At 40.9% G+C, this 26,307-nt stretch overlaps 1 protein-coding gene across 2 annotated transcripts; it reads right to left on the reverse strand.

Annotated features, from left to right (window-relative positions):
- Nucleotides 1–2,017: 2,017 nt before the first annotated feature.
- Nucleotides 2,018–24,339, reverse strand: LOC101484957 (E3 ubiquitin/ISG15 ligase TRIM25). Of its 2 annotated transcripts, none has more exons than XM_004571282.6 (9): nt 23,667–24,339; nt 22,367–22,462; nt 17,029–17,109; nt 16,746–16,898; nt 14,754–14,913; nt 13,655–13,693; nt 9,792–9,866; nt 7,716–7,790; nt 2,018–6,573 (listed from the first exon to the last, which is right to left on the reverse strand). In XM_004571282.6, exons 1-9 carry the CDS (start codon nt 24,264–24,266, stop codon nt 6,035–6,037), a joined length of 1,818 nt encoding a protein of 605 aa, XP_004571339.1. In that variant the 5' UTR covers nt 24,267–24,339; the 3' UTR covers nt 2,018–6,034. The 2 variants fall into 2 exon arrangements, with proteins under 2 accessions (XP_004571339.1, XP_004571338.1); XM_004571281.6 differs by having other exon boundaries at nt 7,716–7,793.
- Nucleotides 24,340–26,307: the final 1,968 nt, after the last annotated feature.

Below are 26,307 nucleotides of genomic sequence, written 5' to 3' on the forward strand. Positions count from 1 at the left end.
GTAGTGCGGGTCTGAATGCTCCTGAACTTCCTGCCAGACAGCAGGAATGTGAAAAGTCTGTGGCTGGGGTGGCTAGGATCAGAGAGGATCCGCTGTGTCTTCTTCATGCAGCGCAGTCTGTAGAGATCCTGCATGGCTGGCAGTTCAGTCCTGGTGATGCGCTGTGCTGATCTCACCACCCTCTGCAGAGCTTTGCGGTCCAGAGCATTACAGCTGCCGTACCAGGTGGTGATGCAGCCAGTCAGAATACTCTAAGGTGCTATTGAAGGTGAAGGTGGTATTGTACAGAGAGAACAAAGAGCTCACCTGAAAGTGCACAGATTATTGGCAGTAAGAAGGAGTAACTATAAATTACCATAAATTAACTTTGCACTTCATTTGTACAGTTCTATCACATGCACTTAACCAAGGAGCAACCGAGAGTATATAAAGGCTGCAGAATGTTCCATTTGTCTCTTTATACTTGACCTGTTTCTTCTCACTGACTATGAACTTTCTTGAAGATCAAATCCATCCGTTGGTATGAATCATCATCCTGTGCCAGCAGCACTGTAGATTTAAGTTTATTTGTAGTTATGTGAATGTAAATATGTTGGGTTTAAAAGGGCATTTTAACAACATACTACAGCTACCAACAATGGAAATGCTGTTTTTGTATTAAAATGGCGACTTTCTTGTGTTATTGCTTTGCAGGGCAGTGTCTTTAGCAATCCTGGAACAGCTGAGAGTGGACAGAGCTGCACAGAGGACCAAAGATCCACTCTCAGCACTTGATATCTGACCAGCCCCTGCACCACCCTGCTTCAGCTAACTTCTCATCTTTTTAAGATTAGGCTTAAAACTTTCCTTTTTGCTAAAGCATATAGTTAGGGCTTGTTACGGTCGCTGACCTCTAGTGGCTCTCCCTCTGTGGAAGAGTTTTTTTTCTCCTTTTTCTTGTGTTGCAGGTCTGCCTCATGAGCCACAGCTGAGGTGTGTTCCAGCTCGTCAGCCACGGCATATAGTCTGCCATCCTAAACTGCCACACCGCTGCCACTTCCCCCATTTTTGCCAGAGCTGTGAGCTATAGTGTTTTGGGCAGCAGGCCTGAGTGAGTGAGTGAGTGAGTGAGTGAGTGAGTGAGTGAGTGTGAGCAAGAGAGAGAGAGAGACACCTTAAACTCCGTGAAACTTTGGTTTTCTTTCTTTTATTGTAAGCAAAGGTGTGCCCTTACTGTGTTAATTAGTTCATCGTTGTGGAAGCAGGTAGGGGTTCTCTGCCATTTTTGTTTCAACTGTTTTCTCCTGTTTTGGTTAGACAGGGAGCTCAGCCATTGTATTTTGTTTTGGTTAGAGAGTACTTGGTTTGATTTTTAGCTAAAGGGGGTGTTTTGTTTGTTGTTTTGGCCTTGGAGACCCTGAAGAAGAGAGCTTCCCTGTGTTTATTTTTACTGTAGTAGTTTCGGGCAATAAATCATGTTTAATGACATCTATTCTCCAGTAGTTCATGTTTTCTCTTTCACTTTGTGTTACCCCTCACTCCAGTCAACACTTCGTTTTTAAGTGGGGCGTAACAGGGCTGGACCAGGTGATGCTGAAGCCACCCTTAGTTATGCTGCAATAGACGTAGGCTGCCGGGGATTCCCATGATGCATTGAGTTTTTCCTTTCCAGTCACCAGTTTCTCACTCACTATGTGTTAATAAACCTCTCTGCATTGAATCATATCTGTTATTAATCTGTCTCTCTTCCACAGCATGTCTTTATCCTGTCTTCCTTCTCTCACCCCAACCGGTCGCAGCAGATGGCCCCGCCCCTCCCTGAGCCTGGTTCTGCTGGAGTTTTCTTCTTGTTCAAAGGGAGTTTTTCCTTCCCACTGTCGCCAAAGTGCTTGCTCATAGGGGGTCATATGATTGTTGAGTCTTTCTCGGTATCTATTATTGTATGATCTACTGTACAATACAAAGCGCCTTGAGGTGACTGCTGTTGTGATTTGGAGCTATATAAATAAAATTGAATTGAATTCTCAATATGTGAAAATTTGGTTTCAAGTAAAGGTCAAGCCATTTTATTAGGGAAGAAAATCATAAAATATAGAGTTTATTGCACATCAACAAGGGAAAAAAATACAAGAAACATCTGAAATAAATCATTTTAACAAGTAATATCAATCCTTTCACTATTAAGAAAAACTCACTGCATGTTTAGACCCTGATCGATCAGTTTTTTTGTGAGCTGAGTGAAAGGAATAAACTCATTTGGTAAGACAACATATATAATATAAGTAACATAAACAATAACAGTAACAGAAGCACAGCGGGTAGACATACATAAGGATGCTCATTTTACAGACTTCATGATACAGGCCTACAGCTTGTGGAATAGTGCACTCCATGTTAAAAAAAATGTAAATATTTTCTAATAGCTCTGTGAATGATATATATACACATTTATTTATCTGTACATGTGAGGTTGTGTTGCATTCTGAGGTTCTTCCATAGTTTGGTTTGAAGGCCCTACACAGTGTCTGGTCAGGTGATCATAATCCTCTGCAAAAGTGCCTTTTAAAAAGAAAACAACCCTCTAAGTCAGGGGTGGGGAACTCCAGGCCTCAAGGGCCAGTGTCCTGTAGGTTTTAGATCTCACCCTGGGTCCACAAACCTGAATCAAATGATTATCATTAACAGGCCTCTGGAGAACTTCAAGACATGTTGAGGACATAATTTAGCCATTTAAATCAGCTGTTGGATCAAGAACACATCTAAAACCTACAGGACACCACCCATTGAAGCCTGGAGTTCCCCCACCCCTGCCAAGTCAAGAAAGGCAGTGGCTATAGTATGGTGTCCATTCAGATGGAAGACATGATCTTCTTTATGTCACCCCACAGTTTTAAAATCACAAAGTATTTTTTTTCACGGAATGGCTCTCTTCCACAGTTTTTTCTTTTTGTTCCGTCATCCTCCCCTCACCCCGAACCAACTCAAGGGTTTGCATGATGGATATTTCTTCCTGTTAAAAGGGAGTTTTTCCTTCTCACTGTCACCATTTGATTGTTGGGTTTTCTCTGTATTAACGTGGGGTGTTAACTTACAGTACAAAGTACCTTGAGCCGAATGTTGTTGTGATTTGGCGCTACATCAATAAAAATGAATGAGATCGGCATGTATGTGATTTGATAGAATCTGAGTTGCTTAGATAAAAGTTATAATCATAGACTTAGAAGCAATCAAAGTGCTGCAATGATAGCAAGTGTTGTTCTGTGCAAATGTTTGAGGCACTTGGATCTTTTGATTGTTTTCCATCGCACTGTACCACAAGGAAAGGCTCATGATTAGTCCCAGTTTTCCTCTGGAGCACATCACTGACCCTAAATATTTGACAAAAGTCATAAAGAGCTGTCTCCAGCAGCAAGATAAACAGCCAGTATGGTTTCCACAGAGTCTTAATGTCAACATAACAGAATCATTCAAGGATGATAAGACAGAACTCAGGCTAAACAAACAAGAAGTGGGACAACCTGCCCGTTGAGTACCTTAAGAAATTGTACGTCCATATTTATTGTGCTACAACTTTTCCCAACAGAATTCTGTAAGCATTTTTTTAACATATTAAACTATTCCTTCATTTAATTTAAGATTAATGCAAAACAATGTTTAATTTATCTGAAGCTGAGGTCACTTCTGCAGGTTTAAATGAAAAAATGCCCAGAGGTTTCCCATGTCACATTAGTATAACTGATAATGGAAAAAAATAACCTTTGACTCCTATAAATGTACAACCCTATGAAAATAACATCAAACACAAAGGGAGGAGAAACCAATGAATATTTCTCTGTTGCTGATTTAGAATCTGTGGGAAACACTGTCGCACATGTTTCCAGTCAAATGATTTCTACAAACACGCTGAAGTGTATGGTTCTTCTTTTTATACTCCATTGCTCAGTAAATCTGTGAATATGGCTTTTTCCCAGTAAACATCTGTCACAGAGGCAAAAACACAAAAAATGTTCAAAAAGATTACAAAATATGAGCATATTTATAATTGTATGTTAACTCATAGTAACTCATCCATGTCTTACTGGAACACAAATACCACCTGATATTACAACAAGGTCAGCACACTGTAAAAGTTATTTTAACCCCATATTTAAATTAAATTTTAAAAAAGTAAACATTCCTGTTAAAACTAATAAATTTTTGTAATTAAAAGTAAAAAGAAAATGTAAAAAAAAATAGTCCTTTTAAATTTGATGCCAGCAACACAAAGTCAAGACTGAGGAATATTTATCACGGTTTTCCAGACCTGTTGCTCTATAATCAAATATTCTCTCATGTTCAACAGTGCTCATGTGGTCTGGCAGTGTCTTATTTAAAGGTAGAGTGTGTAAAATCTCACCACCAGATGTCAGTAAATTGCAGTCAACTGAGCTCTGATTACTTATCATCTCAATTCAAGTGTAATAATTCCAGCTACGGTGCCTGCTGGTGGACAAACACTTTTCACTTAGCAATAAATCGGGAATTAAACAATGAATATGTGTTTTGCAGTTTTGCAGTACTTTTTTTGACACACGAATCACCTCTGACCACAGCCGTTCGACATTTAGCTATCAATATGCTGTTTGCTCTGGTAGATGCTGTAAAATTTAGTGAAAGGACTACGATTCGAGCCGATAAGTCAGTGAAGCGAACCTCAGTGAGCTGCTGATAAGCACCGCTGTTTTTACCGTTGTTAGCTGCTGTTAGCTGGCATTATGTTGGACTTTGACACCTAGCAAGTAAACTCTGATACAATGGGATACTCTGAAACAAAGTGTTTATCACAGGGAAAGTGACAAACACTTTCCTAACATTAGCTGGCCTAATGTTAACTTGTAAATGGCAGTTGTTGTTTAGCTGGCTTGTTGGTAACAATAAGTAATTGTGACAATATCGTAAATTAGCATGATTATGCACATTAGAAGTTCTAATTTAGAACCCTAACTTCAGTTCAGGAGATGAGGTTAAGGTAAGAAGGAACAGGATAAGCTAGAAATGAGTGAGGAGAGGTAAAGAAAAAGACAAAATGATAAAAATGTACATGTTCAAATGTTAAATAGTCAGATATAGTTTGAAGGAACTGTAAAATACAAAGTTGTAAGGTGTATTATGTATTTGGCCGGTCTATAGTCATGTACATGAAACACAATTAGGTGGAACGGTGATGTCCAACTCAGCTACTGTACTGTAGATGGTGGGCAACATGGTGCCTTCCACAAACCCACGCATCCTCCTATGTATTTTTAATGGATTCATTTAAAGTTTATAAGAATGCATCAATTTGTTGGGTGGCATAATTACTGACTGATCTATGTATATTTTTGAGTACACTATTTTTCTAATAAATAACATTAAAAACCCACTTACTGTACCTTTAAATAAGCACAGACCTCCCTGAAAATACTGGCTTTGAAAGCATGTGTTGCCCCCAAACTTGCATGTATCAGCCAACAATAATGGTGCTTTCACAGATGTGGAAATCACCCATGATAATGGCTTATTATGGACCAGAAATTCTTTCCCATTTCTGAGAAACTGTTTTCTTGTTTAAATATTTGCTCAAACAGTCTTTCACAATGTGATGAACCCCTGGTCTATGGCCTGTTACCAGTTAGTTAATTAGCTGTGGGAACCAAGTGATTTTCAGCACTACACAACTTTTGCAGTCTTTTAAAGCTAGCATAAAATCCAACTTGAGGGTATATTTTCAATTTGCTGAAAGCATCAGTTTATATATATGTATATGTGTATATTTATTAACCTGTGTGTATCTGGTTTAAATGATGACACATGGGCTTTTATGTAATAAAGTACACTGTAAAAAACATGCATGCTGTTAAAAAAATTATGCAATTCTGCCACTCAACCCGGCAGTTATCAAAGAGAATATTACAGTCAAAGAGAATTACACAGAAAAGTGCCATTTCCTCACCACTCACTCATATCGATTGGCAGAGCGAACAGCCCTTTCCTCCAGAAGATAAATGAGACGTCCTGGAAAAACATGGGGGCATAGTTAGCTTCCCTCATGAGGGCAGATGACAAGAGTTGAGTCCAGATCCAAACGGAAGGCGGGGTATAGCGGCTGAGAGAACGAATAATGGAAAGTGTGCAGGAGCACCATGGAGTCCGAGATGCTGTAAAAGGACAAAGCTCCTTTCTGGCGCTCCAGAAACACGCCGATCCTGGGGGAGGGCGGTGCAGCGACCGTGGTCTTGCGGTTATCGTGCCATGCAGCATATCCAGCATGACTACACCTCAGCCGCCAAGAGTGCTCGTTGCGCCCAAGCAGGCAGGGCTTCCCGCCACCTTTGCGCCCGATCCCACGGTAGGTGACGCCTATGTCAATCCACCCACCTCCTCTCCACTCAACCTCCCAGTAGCTGGCACCACCAAACTGGCCCTCCCTGCACAGGACTTGCGCCACTGAGTCAAAGCGCTGTGGATGAGGCTGGTAGGGCTGTGGCTCCTCGCCACAATGAGCACCCTGGGGCCCCTCCAGGAGAACCAAGGTAGGATGAGCTGTCTCGGGGTCAAAGGTCAGATGGCACGAAACTAGAGCAAGGAAACAGAAAGAAAAAAAAACTAACAGTTAAACACTAAAAAGGCTCTGAATGAAACAGTTGGATTGCAAATGACATTTAGCAATGTCATTTGCAATCCAAGATTTATGACTAAATCCTTAGTCATAAATCACTAAGGATTTATGACTGAAATGTTACAACTCGTCAGGTGGCCATAACACTACAGAACACTTTTCTGTTAAGCAGAGGAGTGGGTGTTTGAGGGTAACTGATGCATAAAACTTTAAATTCTGAAACGTGAAGACAATTTAAACGTTCTATAGAAGTCTGGAAGTAAAGGTGTCTCAGGTCTGACCTTTGTAAACAACTTCCTGATGAGCAATTCATTTCAGTTTCATCTTAAAAATTTTGGGCATTCTGTTTATTAGAAAGGGAGATATTTTCATTAGCTAACAACCTGTGATTGACAAGTCCCTAGCCAATGAGAACAGTTTCACTGTAAGATCCATTGCTTGCTGATCAAATGTGTTTTCAAAACTCCAAGATGGTCATGATGCCATACCAACCAGCTGCATTCTAATTCTCCCCACTCTCCATTTGATTTTCCTCCTCTTATAAAGTCAGAATAAAGTTGGCATCAGGAGAAAACTTGCTATTATCCTCCTAATTTAGCAGAGAACTGAACCAGCTGTTGTCTACTCTGTCAGGTTGTAGAGGTTTTCCCACTGACGTTTAAGCCTTGCAGTATTTCAGTTGACTTTTTGGCACAGTGGACACAAACGACACACAGACACTGACCAAATGAATTATTAAACCCTGACAAGGTGCTGGTAATGCTGTCATTGTGTCAGCAGGCTCAGTCGTGTTGGAACATGGTGCTGATCTTAATGATAGACCAGGAAGTCATAAATACAGTATGATGTCCATCCATCATTAATGAGCATCTAGACTGAGGTTTCAGATTTCCCAGCAGGATTCTTATTATCTGGTCAAGTAGGAGGACGCAGAACAAGCAAAGACTGAGGGAAAAGAGGTGACAAAGCAGAGAAAGATGGGTAATGACAATTAGGGTGCTTGCTCTCAATGGTTGTACCAGGGACTAAAAAAGGCACTAAAAAAGGAAAAAAGCATGCTTCTGAGTCACACTTAAGGGAAAAAAGATGATATACTTACACCTGAGGAAAGCTGCCCTCATCCTCTGATCAGGCGCCTGCAGAGACAGAGACGACAGCGGGAACGACACTGGTGCTGCTTGAACGAGACAAAAAAACAGAAAAGTGCCTGCTGAACAAAACTGTATCAATAAAACATTTTTTATCTTCTTTTGCTTAAGCTGTAGAGGGATGATGAGCAAAATGTTGAATGAATTTTGAATAGCACGTTGGGAACACCACAAAAGTTTTCAAGTTAACAAATGGAAACATTTCTTTGTATTTTAAACCAGCTTAAACAGAAATAGGAAACATGTTTACATGCAGTTTAGTAACTTAGAGGCAGCGTTTTCATGCTGTTGGCCCTTTATCATGATGGCTGACCGTCGCTGTCCAAGGTTCAGCAGTACCAAGAGTGGGTGGCTTGGTTGGAAGGTAGTTATTGAACACATAACTTAACCTTTACTGGCATTTATTAAATTTGTAACGTGTTAATAATGAACACACCATGATTAGGTTGACTCTGGGACTCGCATTTTTGATTTCTGAACAAACAGAATCAGACTGTAACCATGTTAGAGGTTCTGTAAGGCGGTACAATCTAAGAATTTAATGAAAATCGAATTAAGCGTTGCAGGACGGTCTGCACTGCTAAACTCTATACACTACCTTGTACTTATTTAAACTTATGTAATGTTGTGCACTTTAAAAGCCCCTTTAAAAGTACCTTTCTAGTTTTATTGATTCCAAAAGCACAACACATTCACACAGCACTTATTGTACCCTTCAAGCAGGGTTCAAACAGCGCAATCCAACCTATCACCATGCCACCTCGTAGCATGGTGGTGGAATGGTAAGTCATTAAAATCCCCACTGTGATACATTTTCTTTTGTTATGAATCTCATGCAGACCTTCTCTGTAATGCAGTGACACTGGAGATAAGACTTGTAATGTCGCTTTTCTTGAATCATGATCTGGTTACTTGTCGGTAACTTACTGTTGTTGTCATGAGAGTAAGCCTCTTATCACACCTCAGTTCACAGGTACCTGGGCTATAATTGTATTTCTCTGATGCACTGAGTAAAACAAGACAAGTCCCTTGATATTCAAGAGGAGGCAACAGAAATCTCCCAAACTGGGGAGCGCACACCAAAGCAGTGAATTTCAGTTCAGTATTATTCATATAGCACCAATTCACAGCAACAGTCTCCTCCCCACAGTATTACAGAGAGAACCCCCCAATTAAGGCGATCCCCTATGAGGAAACGCTTGGCAACAATGGGAAAGAAAAACTCACTTTTAACAGAAAGAGACGTCCAACAGAACCAGGATCCGGGAGAGGCAGGATCTCATGTCATTTGGATATATCATATTTATTATATTAAATTATAGTCATGTGAAAAGAAACATTTCATATGACACTATGCAGCCTGGTGAAAAACTAAGTGCATGCTTATTGTTTCTATAGGGATGGTGAGTAGCAGCCAGGCGCTGCTAATCAAATCACTTGATTTGCTGATCATCAGCAAATGTGAGCAGATTTTAAAGGCATAGTTAGCATGTTAAAAGTTTATGACAGCACAATTAGAAAAAGTACTGAACAAGACTTTTTATTTGAAAAGGTTTTTGAGAGAAAACCTCTTTTCTCTGAAAAACATGGCAGCACAGTAAAGCTGCATTTGAACAAACTACAAGACTTGTGGATAGATGAGACCACACAGTTTGGCCAAAATGCACAGCACCACATTTGGAGGAAAAAGTCAGAGCATATGAGTACAAACACCCCACACTAACTGCCAGGCATGGGGGTGGAGGTGTGATGATTTGGGCTCATTTTGCAGCCACTGGACCCGAGCACCTCGCAGTCTCCACTTTATACCAAAGTAAACTGAAGTGATGTTCAGCAGCTTCAAAATAAAAGAATCAGGATGTTTTGATGGCCAAGTCGACCTGACTGAAATGCTGTGTAATGAACTGAAGCAACATTGTAAAGAAGAGTGAGCCAAAATTCCTCCAGAAAAATGTGAGAGACTGTTTTTGTACACGAAGTAAGTATTACTACATTACATTATATTACATTATCTTTTTGCCACTTACCCCTGGTTGCATGTTGCCCTGTAGACAGTTGCACTTGCTGAGGTTTGGAGTTCACCGCACTGTGAATTCGACCACCTCCCCAATACAACAGATATGAATGGTATGAATGATATTTGGTTTGAAATAATGTCACAACAAACAACATGCCACTCAGTCAAATTCACAAATTTGGAGAGTTTCCATTAAAAGAAAGAAAGAAAGAAAGAAAGAAAGAAAGAAAGAAAGAAAGAAAGAAAGAAAGAAAGAAAGAAAGAAAGAAAGAAAGAAAGAAAGAAAGAAAGAAAGAAAGAAACATCCCCTCTGAGCACATACAGGGAGTGCAGAATTATTAGGCAAGTTGTATTTTTGAGGAATAATTTTATTATTGAACAACAACCATGTTCTCAATGAACCCAAAAAATTCATTAATATCAAAGCTGAATGTTTTTGGAAGTAGTTTTTAGTTTTAGCTATTTTAGGGGGATATCTGTGTGTGCAGGTGACTATTACTGTGCATAATAATTAGGCAACTTAACAAAAAACAAATATATACCCATTTCAATTATTTATTTTTACCAGTGAAACCAATATAACATCTCCACATTCACAAATATACATTTCTGACATTCAAAAACAAAACAAAAACAAATCAGCGACCAATATAGCCACCTTTCTTTGCAAGGACACTCAAAAGCCTGCCATCCATGGATTCTGTCAGTGTTTTGATCTGTTCACCATCAACATTGCGTGCAGCAGCAACCACAGCCTCCCAGACACTGTTCAGAGAGGTGTACTGTTTTCCCTCCTTGTAAATCTCACATTTGATGATGGACCACAGGTTCTCAATGGGGTTCAGATCAGGTGAACAAGGTGGCCATGTCATTAGTTTTACTTCTTTTATACCCTTTCTTGCCAGCCACGCTGTGGAGTACTTGGACGCGTGTGATGGAGCATTGTCCTGCATGAAAATCATGTTTTTCTTGAAGGATGCAGACTTCTTCCTGCACCACTGCTTGAAGAAGGTGTCTTCCAGAAACTGGCAGTAGGACTGGGAGTTGAGCTTGACTCCATCCTCAACCCGAAAAGGCCCCACAAGCTCATCTTTGATGATACCAGCCCAAGCCAGTACTCCACCTCCACCTTGCTGGCATCTGAGTCGGACTGGAGCTCTCTGCCCTTTACCAATCCAGTCACGGGCCCATCCATCTGACCCATCAAGACTCACTCTCATTTCATCAGTCCATAAAACCTTAGAAAAACCAGTCTTGAGATATTTCTTGGCCCAGTCTTGACGTTTCAGCTTGTGTGTCTTGTTCAGTGGTGGTCGTCTTTCAGCCTTTCTTACCTTGGCCATGTCTCTGAGTATTGCACACCTTGTGCTTTTGGGCACTCCAGTGATGTTGCAGCTCTGAAATATGGCCAAACTGGTGGCAAGTGGCATCTTGGCAGCTGCACGCTTGACTTTTCTCAGTTCATGGGCAGTTATTTTGCGCCTTGGTTTTTCCACACGCTTCTTGCGACCCTGTTGACTATTTTGAATGAAACGCTTGATTGTTCGATGATCACGCTTCAGAAGCTTTGCAATTTTCAGACTGCTGCATCCCTCTGCAAGATATCTCACTATTTTTGACTTTTCTGAGCCTGTCAAGTCCTTCTTTTGACCCATTTTGCCAAAGGAAAGGACAAAGGAGCTTGGAAAGAAAAGCGTCTGGACTTCTTTAAGTTGCTTGAAGACGTTTCACCTCTCATCCGAGAAGCTTCTTCAGTTCTAAGGTCAAATGGTGGAGAGTCCCAGATATAAACCCAGTGGGAGTGACCCCCCACAGAGGGACAAAAGGACCCCCTGATGATCCTCTAATCGCCTGAGCCAAGGTGTGAAACTGGGCGTGGGTCCCAATCAGCCAGAGTTTCGGGTGTGTTCATTGTGAAACCTGGCCCCACCTTATCATGTGAATTCCTGAGGTCAGATGGCCCAGGATGTGAGTGGGCGTTAAGGCGTCTGGGAAGGGATCTCAAAACTGGATTATAGATGGCAGAGAGTTGGTGTCGTAAACCCCCGCCTCTGTTCAAAGATGGTCGCTCACAGTGGACATAGATGGCTTCTTTCACTCCTCTTTCGAACCATCTGTCCTCTCTGTCCAAAATGTGAACATTGGCATCCTCGAAAGAGTGTCCTTTATCCTTAAGATGCAGATGGACTGCTGAGTCTTGTCCTGTGGAGGTGGCTCTTCTGTGTTGTGCCATGCGCTTGTGAAGTGGCTGTTTGGTCTCTCCAATGTAGAGGTCTGAGCATTCCTCGCTGCACTGTACAGCATACACCACATTGTTAAGTCTGTGTTTTGGCGTTTTGTCTTTCGGGTGAACCAGTTTCTGTCTGAGCGTGTTGCTGGGTCTGAAATACACTGGGATGTCATGCTTGGAGAAAACTCTCCTGAGTTTCTCTGATACACCGGCTACATAGGGGATGACAATGTTGTTGCATCTGTCCTTCTTATCCTCCCTCGCTGTCCTAAGAAGGACAGACGCAACAACATTGTCATCCCCATTGTCAAGCTCCTTTGACTACGATGACCTGGATGACTGAGAACCTTCACAGACAAAGGAAAGGACGTTGCCTAATAATTATGCACACCTGATATAGGGTGTTGATGTCATTAGACCACACCCCTTCTCATTACAGAGATGCACATCACCTAATATGCTTAATTGGTAGTAGGCTTTCGAGCCTATACAGCTTGGAGTAAGACAACATGCATGAAGAGGATGATTGTTTTTTTTGTACTTTTTATATTTTACATTTATATTTATTATTGAAACTTGCACCAAGGGAGTGGCACTCCAATTTTGTTGTACTCTGTACAATGACAATAAAGGCTATTCTATTCTATTCTATGTGGACAAAATACTCATTTGCCAAATTATTCTGCACTCCCTGTAAAACCCCCACAAAAAAACAATTTAACCTCCTAGGACCTGGCGTCCACATATGTTGACTACCCATTTTGGGTTGTCTAGACCAAAATACCAAATTTTGCTCCAGAAGGGCCTGATATCCACTGATAAGGACGTTACACTGCCACTGTTCTATCGAAATTTAATGTGAATGTCCTCATATGTGAATCTCATTTTTCTCAGAAACAAAAATAAGGTAAAAAAAAAAAAAAAAAAAAAAATCACGTAATTCTTTGTTTTTACATTCATCAGGTCCTAATCAGCCCAAATAGCAAAGAGAAATTAAAAATGCTGCCATGGAAGAGTTTGGGTCTTAGGAGGTTAAAAAAGCTCTTAGGAAAAAAATATAAAAAATGAATTAATAACAAATCTGCAGTTATGCCGGCAACTTTTTGAGGCTGCAGTTACAGCAGTGCTTTGAGAAAAATGCTATCAGCAACATGGTAACATGCAGTGTCCACTATCTCAGCGTGCTAACATGCTTATAAAAAAGTGAAAGGATGGGACGATAAAATGTCCGAAGTTTGTCCATAAACAGCTGCAACGTATTTAACACACTGAATTTTAATGTAATGGTTTTGCTGCAAGAAAACTGTTTCACACTTTTTACAGCAATGAAATATTTTCTATAATATGGAGACTACTGCAGAAAGTGCTCACACTGATGGATCCACACTACAATCCCTTAATCACATCATGTCTTAATTAGCTCCACTATCTTTGTGCTAACCCCCTAATATAATGTGGATGGTGCTGCTTCAAATGACACCAAAATGAACAGATTAGAATAGAGAGGAGCTCATCCTGGTCCTCTTCAGCATCAATGATTAACAATTCCACTCGGTGTTAAAGGTCATGGAAAACCTGGTAAAAACGGGTCACCCTGAGCTTTGACTGTGCATGTTTGTGTGTGTCGTGTTTGTTGTGCTTACTTTTTACATGCTCTCCACCAGATTTGTAGTTATCATTAACTGGAAGAGAAATAATAACAAAAATAATAATAATAATACAGTGCACATACAGCTCATATATGTATATGAATCCATAAATGGACTTGTGATATGATCCGAATATAGACCATGGGAAGGGATGGGAATCGAGAACCGGTTCTCTACAAAAACCGGTTCCCAGTAGGCCAGTTCCTTGGAATCTTCCTGCCTATCGATTCCTCTTGCACTCTTGCTACGACCAGCTGATTTCAGTTCGTGTGTCTTTGGCGTGGATATGGACATTACATTACAACTTTGGCTCTTAGCAAGCGCCTGCAAAGACAGAATGCCAACGCTAAGCTAACCAAGAGCCCAGATTGACGTTAAAGCTGAGTAAATGCTGACCAAGTCCAGCACTGTGCTAAAATGAGCCATCATTTGCTGTGAAGTCAGCCGCTGGTGAACTTCAACAGGTAACAAACTGATGAGCAGTCAGGCTGCAGCCCCTGTTTCTACCTGTCCACATTTCTAAAGTAGAACTCCTGTGTCGACCGCTCTAAAGTCTCTTTGTGTTGGTTTTCATCTTTGATTTGTGCTGTCAGCTCTGTGTTGACACCAAAATACTAAGAGTCACGTGTGTGCTCATCAGGACAGGGATCTGTGTTGGTGTGTGGGGCTGTAGGTTTATATTGTTGACAGTGTTTCAGGTCATTTTACAAAGTAACATGAAAGGAACGTAATGAGTAGTATAACAAATGTCTTTCTCCTGGGTGTAATTAAGTAACGTGCGTTGTTACTTTTTAGAAAATTGCTCTGTGTAATATCTGCAATAACTTTTTTTATTTACTTTTTTGAGTAATGACGCCAACACTGATCACAACAAAGAGGAGAAATACCTCCAACATGCACAAACATTTGACCACTCGGCATGCTATTAATTCCCATGAATATAATGGTAATGTGATATTCTCATTGAGAGCCATTGAGAATTGATAAGTCATATTGATAATGAATTGCTAAATTCTTATCAATTCCCATCCCTAACTGTGAGTCGGTGTTAGCATCTTTGAAGCTCATCCTGAGTCCAGGTGGTGCTACCTACCTGCGGGGGTGATCTTGTAGACCTCCTCCCTGCAGACCTCCTCTATGTGGCTACGGAGGTGGCCCAGTGCTCTCCTGGCACCACTGAAGGCCTCCGTGGGCAGGCTGAGGGTGCCGGAGTGCCGACCAGTGGCGAAAGGCATGCAGAGCAGCTGGGTGGCCTGAGCCGATGAGAAAAGAGTGGAAACTATACTCCAGGCGCTGCAGATTTGGCCCGCCTTCCCCCCCACCCTCCACCCTCAATTCCTCGTACAATTAAATTTGAAAATAACACTTAGGCAGTTGCCGTCTTTTTCCACTAGCCACTGCTGACTCATTCTCTCCTTTCATCCGTTCTTTCTGCTCATAACTCGTTCACACACTGACTGGATCTTTCTAAGTACCCACTCAGGTGAGTTCTTATGTCCTCCAGGATGCATTAACAGTAATGGGTGAGTATCCAATACAAGAGCTGCTAACGATTTGATTTTTCTGAGTGAGAACAATCGAGAGTAAAAGTGGGCAATGTGCAGGCGTCCTTTAAAGCACATCAGCAACCAATTCTGTTGTAATTGATGAGCCAATAACAGATAATCAATCAGCAGCCGTTTGGATAATTGATGATTTTCTGGAAACAATTGAGAACATCTGATAGCCCCAGTGTCTCAAATGTGAGAATGAAGTCTTTTCTTTCTTTTACTCTGAAGTTAGTTCAATATTTTATCAGTTTGTTCTCACCCGTCATGGAATTACAAAGTTCTACAACTTCACCAATAAACCAAACACTTGCACCTGCACGTTCATGATGCACATGGGATTGTGTCCAGTGACCTACAACGTCTGTTTCAGTTTGCTGTGAAGGACAGGTGATAAGCAAGGACTGTATTGGAGTTGCCAAAAACATGCATACAAGCATGTGAGGGCCTAACAAACTACTGAGTACTACTTTGAGTTGCTGCAATTAAATTTTATCAAAATGGACTAACCTACCTCATTATTTGTTCATTTTGATTTTTGATGTGTCTTTTCATTTCCTTTAAATGATGTGGCATCTTCTAATTCCTAACACATTATTGAATCCACATCAGTAAGAATATCCATCATGAGTTGCTTGCTTCACTGAAATCTGATTTTTTTTTTTTTTTAATTTTGGGAGCAGTGTATGCATCTTATATTAGGCCTTGGTGCAGCTACCCAAATTCGTTTCTGTCTTGTCTGTTTAAGCTCCTTTCCCTGTGTGGCCACCTTCTTTTTAAGCTTTCTTCTTTTTGATTGGTTGAGACTCAGAAACAGAAGGTTTGGTAGGTAATGGGAGGGGCTTCTGTGCTCATAACCAGAGCTGTGTGCCTTAGATCAGCAGTCCCCAACCTTTTTTGCGCCACGGACCGGTTTATGCCCGACAATATTTTCACGGACCGGCCTTTAAGGTGTCGCGGATAAATACAACAAAATAAAACTAGTACCAGTACAGAAAAAAAGAAGATTTATTCATAACACACGTGAAAAGACCCAGGAAAACTGAGTTAATGAAAAAACGATAACAAAATAACGCTGAAAACCGATAAAAACCCTGAAAACCAGACATTTCACACCTGAGCCTCAACTCTCGCGGCCCGGTACCAAACGACTCACGGACCGGTACCGGTCCGAGGCCCGGGGGTTGGGGACCGCTGCCTTAGATGACTATGTTTGATCTCAGTGACATCATAGAGGACCACAAGTAAAGGAAAATATTTCGGGAACTGAACGTTTAGAGCAGTCTGAAATCTTTTTGCCTCACAAAGATCACATGTATTTATGTGTCCCTCATGATTGTCAAGTTTAGCCATGTTTAATGTCAGCATATGGCAGAAAATAAGGAAACATATAACAGGTCTCCTTTAAGTAAGTATATAAGTAAGTGATATTAAAGAATGACTTTTAAGCCGACCTAGTGTCTTTCCATGAACAAACTTATATAATAATGTAACAAACTTCCTTCCCTTTGTAACCAGCAAACTGCATTCATCCTCACCTGTAAGAAATGAGCATTATCCTCAGACTGCAGCAGCTGGCTGATCTCCTCGTCTCGCCTCCTCAGCTCCTCCAGGTCCTTCTCCATCAGCTCTATGTCACTTTCAGCTCTCGCCACGATTGCGCGCTCTTTCGCTTCCAGCCTCGCTCGGGCCTACAGCACACAAGCAGAAGATTTAATTCCCTTACAAAACTGTGAACGTTTCACATTATTCTCCTCAGAGCTGCTACTGTTGCAAATACTGGCAATATTAGAACTTATGCTTCTAGCTCCTGCTACTCACCTCCGCCTTGGTTTTCTCCAGGCATAGTGCCATATCAGCAAACAGAGCCTCACCATCCTCCAGAACAGCAGACGCCGACACCTAAAAGACGCACATTAGAGTAGAACAGAGCATGTATTTAAAGATGGCATAAAGCAGAGAATGCAATCTTCTGGAAAACTCTTTGATGGCATCCTCAACAGCCTTATGATATATTAACAGACATATCTTCATGACATACTTCAAAAAGAAACCCATGTCATTTCGAATGGCCTCACTCTCTACATTAGGAGTGAGAAAAATTCTTATTTCACAGTGTTTAAGACATGCTTATTGTAGTTTCATCCAGGCATACAAACTTTCTTACAATGAACACAATTATATGGGTAATTAACAAGCAGAAAACTTTGGTGACGAAAAATTACGCCAAAAAAACAAATGAGGCTTCGTCCAAGAGTGGATCCACTGAGACTCCCATGTTAAAATATCCACCTTTAGCAGTGACACTGACAGGTCTATGGCCTAGTGCAAACACTTTATTTAACATCTATATCAATTTCACCTTTACTATAACTGTATGGTAAGTGAATTTTTGTGTTACTCACTTGTTTGGAATTTTTTAGGGCGTACTAAGGCGAGGTAGCTTTGACTGATGGCACGCCCAGAAGAAGCTAGCAGCCATCAGTTAGGCGTCACCTTTGGTAATTTGAAAATAGACCTCGTCTATTTTAGTGTTGGTGTCTCCCTGAGTGCTTGGGCATGGTGAGTAAAATTAGTGTTTTATTAGTCTGTTATTTGGCATCAATTAGCATTTATTTGTGACTGTGCATGAAATATGCACGATTTACGGATGCAGTGTGCTAGCATTACTTAGTTCACCCATTATAGTAACTTTTATATCTAATGTTGAGGCTTCATAATGTGGAAATCACAAACCAACAGGTTTGTTATGGACATAAGGTTGCCATCATTGCCCAGCTGTGGTTAGGTCCATCTTTTATACACAGTCTGTAGTATGTAGCCACATATTACACTCGCAGAGCATTGTGGCACTGCACATCAACCCATAAACCACCAACAGTGAAGCCTGGTGGTAGGAACATCATGGTGCGGGGCTGTTTTTCAACATAAGACACTGGCAGACTTCATATAACTGAAGGAAGGATAAATGGAGCAATGTACAGAGACAAGAATCTGCTGCCATCAACCAGGATGCTGAAGATGAAATGATGGTGGACGTTTAAGATCAGAAGACAGCTTGTGTGGAAGAATGGACCAAAATCACGTCGGAGCAGTGCAGTTTTTCTGTACCGGAGGTATCTTGAAGGTGTCATTAGCAACAAAGACTTTTTTAGCAAGTATAAAATACATTTCAGCTAGCATGTTCAATTCTTATTCCCTGTGTCATATCACTTTATTACACAGTACTCAATTTATGGACTCTTTTTTTCTTTATATATGGTGAAAATGTTATCCCAATATATTCACTGCAAAAAATGTTGACCAATTCAGCACTTTAAAGAGAATATTACACTTTATATTTGTTAAATTACAAAACTACATTGTGGATATGTGGGAAGTTCAGATTTCAACCTTTTGGGACAGAACGGAAAATTTTCCCATTTAGTTCTTTGTAGGTTTTATGAGTAAAAATACACTAAATATAAACATTTAACATCCTGCACGTTTAAGTAGATCCATTACCATTTAAATTATTATTTTTAAAAATTAAAATTAAAATTAAAAATATTTTTTAATTTGCTAATATAACAGGCAAACTAACCAGAATCACACGATTACAATTTCAACCTCCAGAGCAACAAGCCAAGATGGCAGGGTATCTGTCTGAGGTTACTGTGAGCGGATAGAGTGACTTTCCAAGAGTGGATGGAAGGAGACGATGCTCGGGGGAGGGAGGAGAAATAGCTTTCCTGGAAGTCTGAAAGGGTGTTAGAGAAACTAGAATACAAATTGGCACTGTACTTGGAACTAACACGATCCCCAGAGGGCAGGATGTTGGTGTGCAGGGGAAAAATTTGCGTGAGTCTTGCCTACATTGCATAATAACAATAACAACATGATGACCTGAGAGAAAATCAAAAACAATTAAAATAACATTTGACTAATTTAAAAGCGAGCGTATGCATGTATTTTTTTTTTTTACAGCTGTAAATAACTTAACGTTAAAACAAAAGAGTTGGTCAGTCACAGTGAACTCAAAATATACAACTGATATATACAGTGGGGCAAAAAAGTATTTAGTCAGCCACCGATTGTGCAAGTTCCCCCACCTAAAATGATGACAGAGGTCAGTAATTTGCACCAGAGGTACACTTCAACTGTGAGAGACAGAATGTGAAAAAAAAATCCATGAATTCACATGGTAGGATTTGTAAAGAATTTATTCGTAAATTAGGCTGGAAAATAAGTATTTGGACACCTCAAACATGGAAAATCTCTGGCTCTCACAGACCTGTAACGTCTTCTGTAAGACGCTTTTCTGTCCCCCACTCGTTACCTGTATGAATGGCACCTGTTTGAACTTATCATCTGTATAAAAGACACCTGTCCACAGCCTCAAACAGTCAGACTCCAAACTCCGCCATGGCCAAGACCAAAGAGCTTTCGAAGGACACCAGGAAAAGTATTGTAGACCTGCACCAGACTGGGAAGAGTGAATCTACAATAGGCAAGCAGCTTGGTGTGAAAAAATCAACTGTGGGAGCAATCATCAGAAAATGGAAGACATACAAGACCACTGATAATCTCCCACGATCTGGGGCTCCACGCAAGATCTCATCCCGTGGGGTCAAAATTATCATGAGAACGGTGAGCAAAGATCCCAGAACCACACGGGGGGACCTGGTGAATGACCTGCAGAGAGCTGGGACCAAAGTAACAAAGGTCACCATCAGTAACACACTACAACGGCAGGGAATCAAATCCCGCAGTGCCAGACGTGTTCCGCTGCTGAAGCCAGTGCATGTCCAGGCCCGTCTGAAGTTTGCCAGAGAGCACATGGATGATACAGCAGAGGATTGGGAGAATGTCATGTGGTCAGATGAAACCAAAGTAGAACTTTTTGGTATAAACTCAACTCGTCGTGTTTGGAGGAAGAAGAATACTGAGTTGCGTCCCAAGAACACCATACCTACTGTGAAGCATGGGGGTGGAAACATCATGCTATGGGGCTGTTTTTCTGCCAAGGGGACAGGACGACTGATCCGTGTTAAGGACAGAATGAATGGGGCCATGTATCGTGAGATTTTGAGCCAAAACCTCCTTCCATCAGTGAGAACTTTGAAGATGAAACGAGGCTGGGTCTTCCAACATGACAATGATCCAAAACACACCGCCCGGGCAACAAAGGAGTGCTCTGTAAGAAGCATTTGAAAGTCCTGGAGTGGCCTAGCCAGTCTCCAGACCTCAACCCCATAGAAAATCTGTGGCGGGAGTTGAAAGTCCGTGTTGCTCGGCGACAGCCCCAAAACATCACTGCTCTCGAGAAGATCTGCATGGAGGAATGGGCCAAAATACCAGCTACTGTGTGTGCAAACCTGGTAAAGACCTATAGTAAACGTTTGACCTCTGTTATTGCCAACAAAGGTTATGTTACAAAGTATTGAGTTGTATTTTTGTTATTGACCAAATACTTATTTTCCACCCTGATTTACGAATAAATTCTTTACAAATCCTACCATGTGGATTCATGGATTTTTTTTTTCACATTCTGTCTCTCACAGTTGAAGTGTACCTCTGGTGCAAATTACTGACCTCTGTCATCATTTTAGGTGGGGGAACTTGCACAATCGGTGGCTGACTAAATACTTTTTTGCCCCACTGTAATATATATATATATATATATATATATATATATATATATATATATATATATATATATATATATATATATATATATATATATATATATATATATATATATATATCCTGTTTCTTTAAAAACAGGACACATTAAAAATACTGAATGTCAAACAAGTAGCTGGAATTGAAAAAAAAAGACATTAAATTATTATTAGTAATTTCAAAACCCACATAATTCTCAGTTAAAGCAGACTCAGTGTCATTATAGAACATATGAATCATTAGTTTACAGGATTTTGTAAAAACAAACAAACAAAAATTGTGGATTTTTATACAAAAGTCTGAACAGAAAGAAGTAAAGGAGAGCACCAAGTTATTTCACAGTGTCTGTTTCAGCATCTTTCCAATGGTTTCCTGTCTCCCTTTGAATTGATTGACTCTTAATGGCTTTCCAACTTTCTCTCTCTACACTCATTTCAAGGTCAGTTTCATGAAATATTACAGTGTTAAAAACACAAAGAGGACTGAGCAGGTTTCCATCTCACACTACGCTCTGCAACACGGTGGTGTGAAAAAAATGAGTCGAGCCAATGAAAACTGTAGCATTTTTGGGATGATTCACATCATGGATGTGCAGCCAACAGAGCAGCAGCTTTTCAAAACTATGCCATGGAGAACTAGAGCAGTTCTGAAGGTAAAAGTGGGTCCAGCCTGTTACAGGCAAGGTGTCCTTAATAAAGTGTCCAGTGAGTGTAAGTTGCATAGATTTCAAACAGATGTCAGCATTAATTTTATATTCGACTGGTTGCTCCAGCAAATTCAGCCCAGGAGCTGATGTGCCAGTGGAAGTCACACTTGCTGTGAAGCATGGTGATGGAAATGTCATGCTTTGGAGTTCATTGCCATGTCAACGGATGGAGAGCTAGAAAACTATCGGCATCATATCAAACTGCTTGAAGAAAGCTTGAAGGCATGTCTGAAATTTGAAATTGAGACTATAGTGGAACTTTCAACAATGGTAATGGTCCTAGGCATGTTAGATCATCCAAAGGTGGGAACAGGAGAGCTGAAGCCCACTAAAATGAAGACATTTATCACAGAAGAGTGGTCAAAAGTTTCAGCAAGCCCGCGTTAGAGGCTGATGGATTAGTTTGTTTCTGTTAATTAGTGCAATACACCACAAGTACTAGACATCTATGGACATTAGGTTACATCTGGTCGGCCAGTCATTAACTTTAAAAAGACGTCCTGTTACAATTACATTTACTACTTGAAAAGTCATCTTTTAAGGATATTAATAGCCCAATTACCATGATACATACATTTACCTATACCCAATGAGCAGTTTTCTACTGATCTGTGACACAGGTGTGTCTATGAGTTTGTCCTTTCTGTAAGAGAAGCTGAGGTATTGGGTGACAACAGCTAACATTTTCCAGGTAAGTTCCTGGAGTACCAGTTAATTTCCCAGTACCAAGAACTACCCACAGGCCACAGAATCATCAGGACATACTGGGTGTGTTTGTGTTTTTGTCACCTTGAGAGACTCCAAGTTTTGTTGAAACTCCTGCAGCTCTCTCTCTCCGGTCCGTATCCTCCCCTGGACCATCCTCTGAGACTCCTGGAGCTGGAGCTGACAGACAAACAGAGAAACAGATGGAGGCGGACAGACAAACAATTAGAGAATAAGACATCCATTCAGATATTTGGCATGAGCATTTTTACTGCATTCGGGGGAATTACTGTCCATGTGGTGAAAGCTCGTAAAATATCTCATATATAACACAGCTGTTATACAAGTGCCTTATCTTTTAAAAGACTGATAACTGTTCATAAGCAACATCATTAATAAGTGCTAAACTGAGAGGTAATTACTAACTAATTATTAGTTGGCTTGCAAACCACCATTGAAAATTATCTGGATGGTTACTGTAAATTGCAGCTTTGGAAATTGCTACTAAAATACTCCACAGTACACCCACAAACATCATATGGATGGCTATGATAAAGGTGAAACTGATATTAATAATGGTTGTTTTCAGTGCGGTTGGGTTGGGTTTGGGAACCAACAAACTATACTGTTAGGATTTTCCTAAACCTAACAAATCAAATTATTTGCAGACATAATGAAAGGACATGTATGCTCATTATGCTCAGGTTTAACTTTAAATTATGGATGCATTGATGCAGCTTATTTTAAAATGCAAAAAAAGAAGAAGAAGATTTTATTGTAGTTGCTATCCACAAAGTTGGAAAGCATTAAGAGAAGCTGTGAGCACCGTCTGCAAGCAAAGGTCTAACTTAATGATTAAATCTGAAGCCAGGACAAATAGTGCAGCTATTATTTCTGATGGTGTTTGGCACAGAACAGAGTGTGTTTTATCTTCTCTGTCCAGGTACTGAGACATAATTTTGCATGATTTAACTTCTGTGGCATCACCTCAGCCAACTGCTGCTGTAAGGCGTCCTTACAGTGCAATAGTTATAAATCTAAATCTATTTAGTTAATCGATTTCACTCTTGTTTGGACTCTTCCTACATACTAAAGTCGTACTTAGCAGCTTATTATCTGCAGTAAATTTTGTGGGGATTCTGTAAGTTCAGTTCAACACTACTAAGTTTATTTTTAAGAAAAGAGAAGAAGAAAGTATTTCCTGTTTGTTTGATGAACAATGTTTTTCTTTTTAGAAGTGAACAGAAATTTTATGTGGCTCTTTCCCACTGAGGGTCCCCCCCCCCCCCACACACACACACACTTTTCGGGGTATCCTGACTTAATGTGAGAGTCTTAACTCTGTGCTGTATTATACGATACTCAGAGTTTCTCTCAGCAGTACCTGTCTCCTAGCTCTCTGCGCTTCCACACTGGGCGCTTCCTCCTGGTCGGCCTGGCACAGCAGGCAGTACCCGCTCCACTCCACCGCAGCCCCTGCCTCGGAGCCGCTCCCCTCGGGCTCCAGCCCCAGGCGGTGCTGAGCGCACAGCTTCTCCGCCACACATTCTACCGCTGGCACCAACTTGTGGCGTCGCAAAGTACCGACCTCACGGTGCGGCAGGACGTGAAGCTTGCAGAAAGACGCCAGGCACACCAGGCACGACTTGTCCGCCCTCAGTTTACTCTCCGCCGTGCAGAAGTCGCAGGGAACTTCCCCGACTCCCCCCAGGTAGACCTCCGGCGCTGTGTCAATCTCATTCAGCTTGAGTTTGCCGAGAACCTCGGCGAGCACAGTGTTCCTCCGCAGCACCGGCCGAGGGCTGAACGTGTCCCGGCACTGAGGGCAGCTGAACTGACCCGAGTCCACCCGGTCCCAGTAGCTGTTGATGCATGCCATGCAGTAGGTGTGTCCACAGGGGATAGACACCGGGTCCTTCAAGATGTCCAGGCAGATGGGACACCTGAACTGGCTCTCCGTCACCGAGATATTCGCCTGAGCCATCTCAGCGGTCGGCTCCGTCCACTTCCCCGGATCGGCTCTGAGCTGCCCGATCACTCCGTTCCTGATATTAACACAAGCATTTCCTGACTTCCACGTTATTGTGAAGAGGCGTGGTAAGCAGACAGGAATAGCCTTCCGCAATGTCATACCTCCCATTAGTTTACGCGCCACCCTCGTGCCCTGATTATTGTCTTACAGGCATGTATGCATTAAGGTGGACAGGAAACTCTACAGCTAACTTACACCAAGGAGCCCTACTCTAAAAAACTATCACAGATTTAACACCGTCTGTGAAGCTGTTTTAAGAAATAAGTGTGTTCAAAGTATATTTAGCACCATCTTGCTCCAGTACAGAACATGACTTCACTGTGCCGGTTGGTTGGTTTCTGCTGAAAGACTTAAATTGGTCTATGTTAACTCAGTGGAAAATACTCAGGATCTGCTTTTACTGTTTGTTTCTTTAGCAGTAGGCCTATACTGGCTGCACTGAAATGGGAAAAATGCACCTGTTAGCCGTAATACTTCAGTTTGTCAACATTTTATAAATGAGGACAGTGTGGAGGAGAACCCGTTTGAGTCAGGGGAAGCTATGGTTCAAGAAAGTCCTCTACAAACCCTAACATTAGGGCTAACAGCTGGATTTTCCTATTACTGTGCAGCTATCCAGCACTTAAAACAACAACAACATAAAACTAAAACAAAATGTACATGCTTAGACTTCCTTTTTGTTTTAGTTTCCTTCTTTTACACTGAGTTATCATTTGTTTCAGTAGTTTGCTAACATAAACTTATACAAGTCTATCAGCAGCAACCATGATGGTCTGTTCTGTGCTGGCACTGCTAACATGCTCTAAAAACCTTAAACACTTATTTTTGAAACCCAACTTCACAGTTAAATCTATGACAGTTTTTTGGAGTAGGGCTGTATGGTGTAAATTAGTATTAATACATGGAGTTTTTTATTGTCACTCAAAATCACACAGATGCAGAATAGCAAACTTTTACTGGGTAAAGTGCCATTTATCAAAGGATGCCAGAAACCTTTGAAATAAAATCAATGTCTTTACGTCACTTCCACAGTAGCAATAGACATTCGCTTTAAATATGGCCCCTATCAATACTGTTCTTGGGCTGTAATTAACCTAAACTGATGATTGTGATTCAGGATGACCTTCTTTTATGTTAAGGATCAGTTTGACCCATTCCAGTTTTTGTGTTGACCAAAGTACTGGTCATCCTTTCTTTTTCGTTTCTTGTTCTTTCAAATTGTACCAACGTCGGCTTTTCCTGGAAGAACTGGGCAAAAGTCTTGTCACTTCCAAGATCCAGAGGCGAGTCAGACTAGCTCGATCCCCAGTAGCTGCAGCTGTCATTGAAAAAGTCAAGTCTGCACCCTCTAACCAATCTGCGATGGATCCTGTGTGGTGGTAAGACTACACACCTTTCCCGCTGGGTTCACAAGTTCGATTCCCACCCGGTCCTGGCTAGACCCCCATGCTTAATACCAACTCCTGGAATGGCGAGGCTATGTCTGCGGCTCGGACACAAGAGTTTTGCTACATGTTGTACTCTGTATAATTGTGTATGTGACAAATAAAGGTTGTTTGTTGTTAGATACAGGTGTGGGCCACTTCTGATCTATGTAAGATTTGCCAGTGGTGTATTAATCAAGCTGTGTAAAGCCCAAAGTATCACAGACTAAGCAAAATGTGTTTGCCAACTTGGTTTGGTTTTTTTAAGCTTACCTTTGTAAACTCTAAAGTTAATAAATGTTACTCATTTCTAATTTTTCTGAAATATTATATATAAACAGTATAAACCTCTAAAATTTTAACATCTGTTAAAATATTTTTTAACTTGTAAAAAAGGTTATTTTTCTGTGAGGCCTTTTAAAAAGAGAAGCTTTAACTAAAATATAGATCAACAGCCATCAGTGAATTTCAGTTGTTCAGTCGTTGAATGTGGTGGCAGTGACATCTACTGGCAACACTCTGCACATCCACGAGGCTTATGCAAAGACAGAATAGTTTTATTAACACTA

Source organism: Maylandia zebra, linkage group LG6 (assembly GCF_041146795.1).
Source record: "Maylandia zebra isolate NMK-2024a linkage group LG6, Mzebra_GT3a, whole genome shotgun sequence".
NCBI classification, from domain to species: domain Eukaryota; kingdom Metazoa; phylum Chordata; class Actinopteri; order Cichliformes; family Cichlidae; genus Maylandia; species Maylandia zebra.

Coding starts and splice junctions, on each gene's coding strand:
- LOC101484957 (XM_004571281.6), bottom strand. CDS start 24,266: ATGGCTCAGGCGAATATCTCGGTGACGGAGAGCCAGTTCAGGTGTCCC. Junction 17,110..22,366: donor AAAACTTGGAGTCTCTCAAG/GTGACAAAAACA, acceptor TGCGTCTTTTAG/GTGTCGGCGTCTGCTGTTCT. Junction 13,694..14,753: donor CTACAAGATCACCCCCGCAG/GTAGGTAGCACC, acceptor TTTCTCTTCCAG/TTAATGATAACTACAAATCT.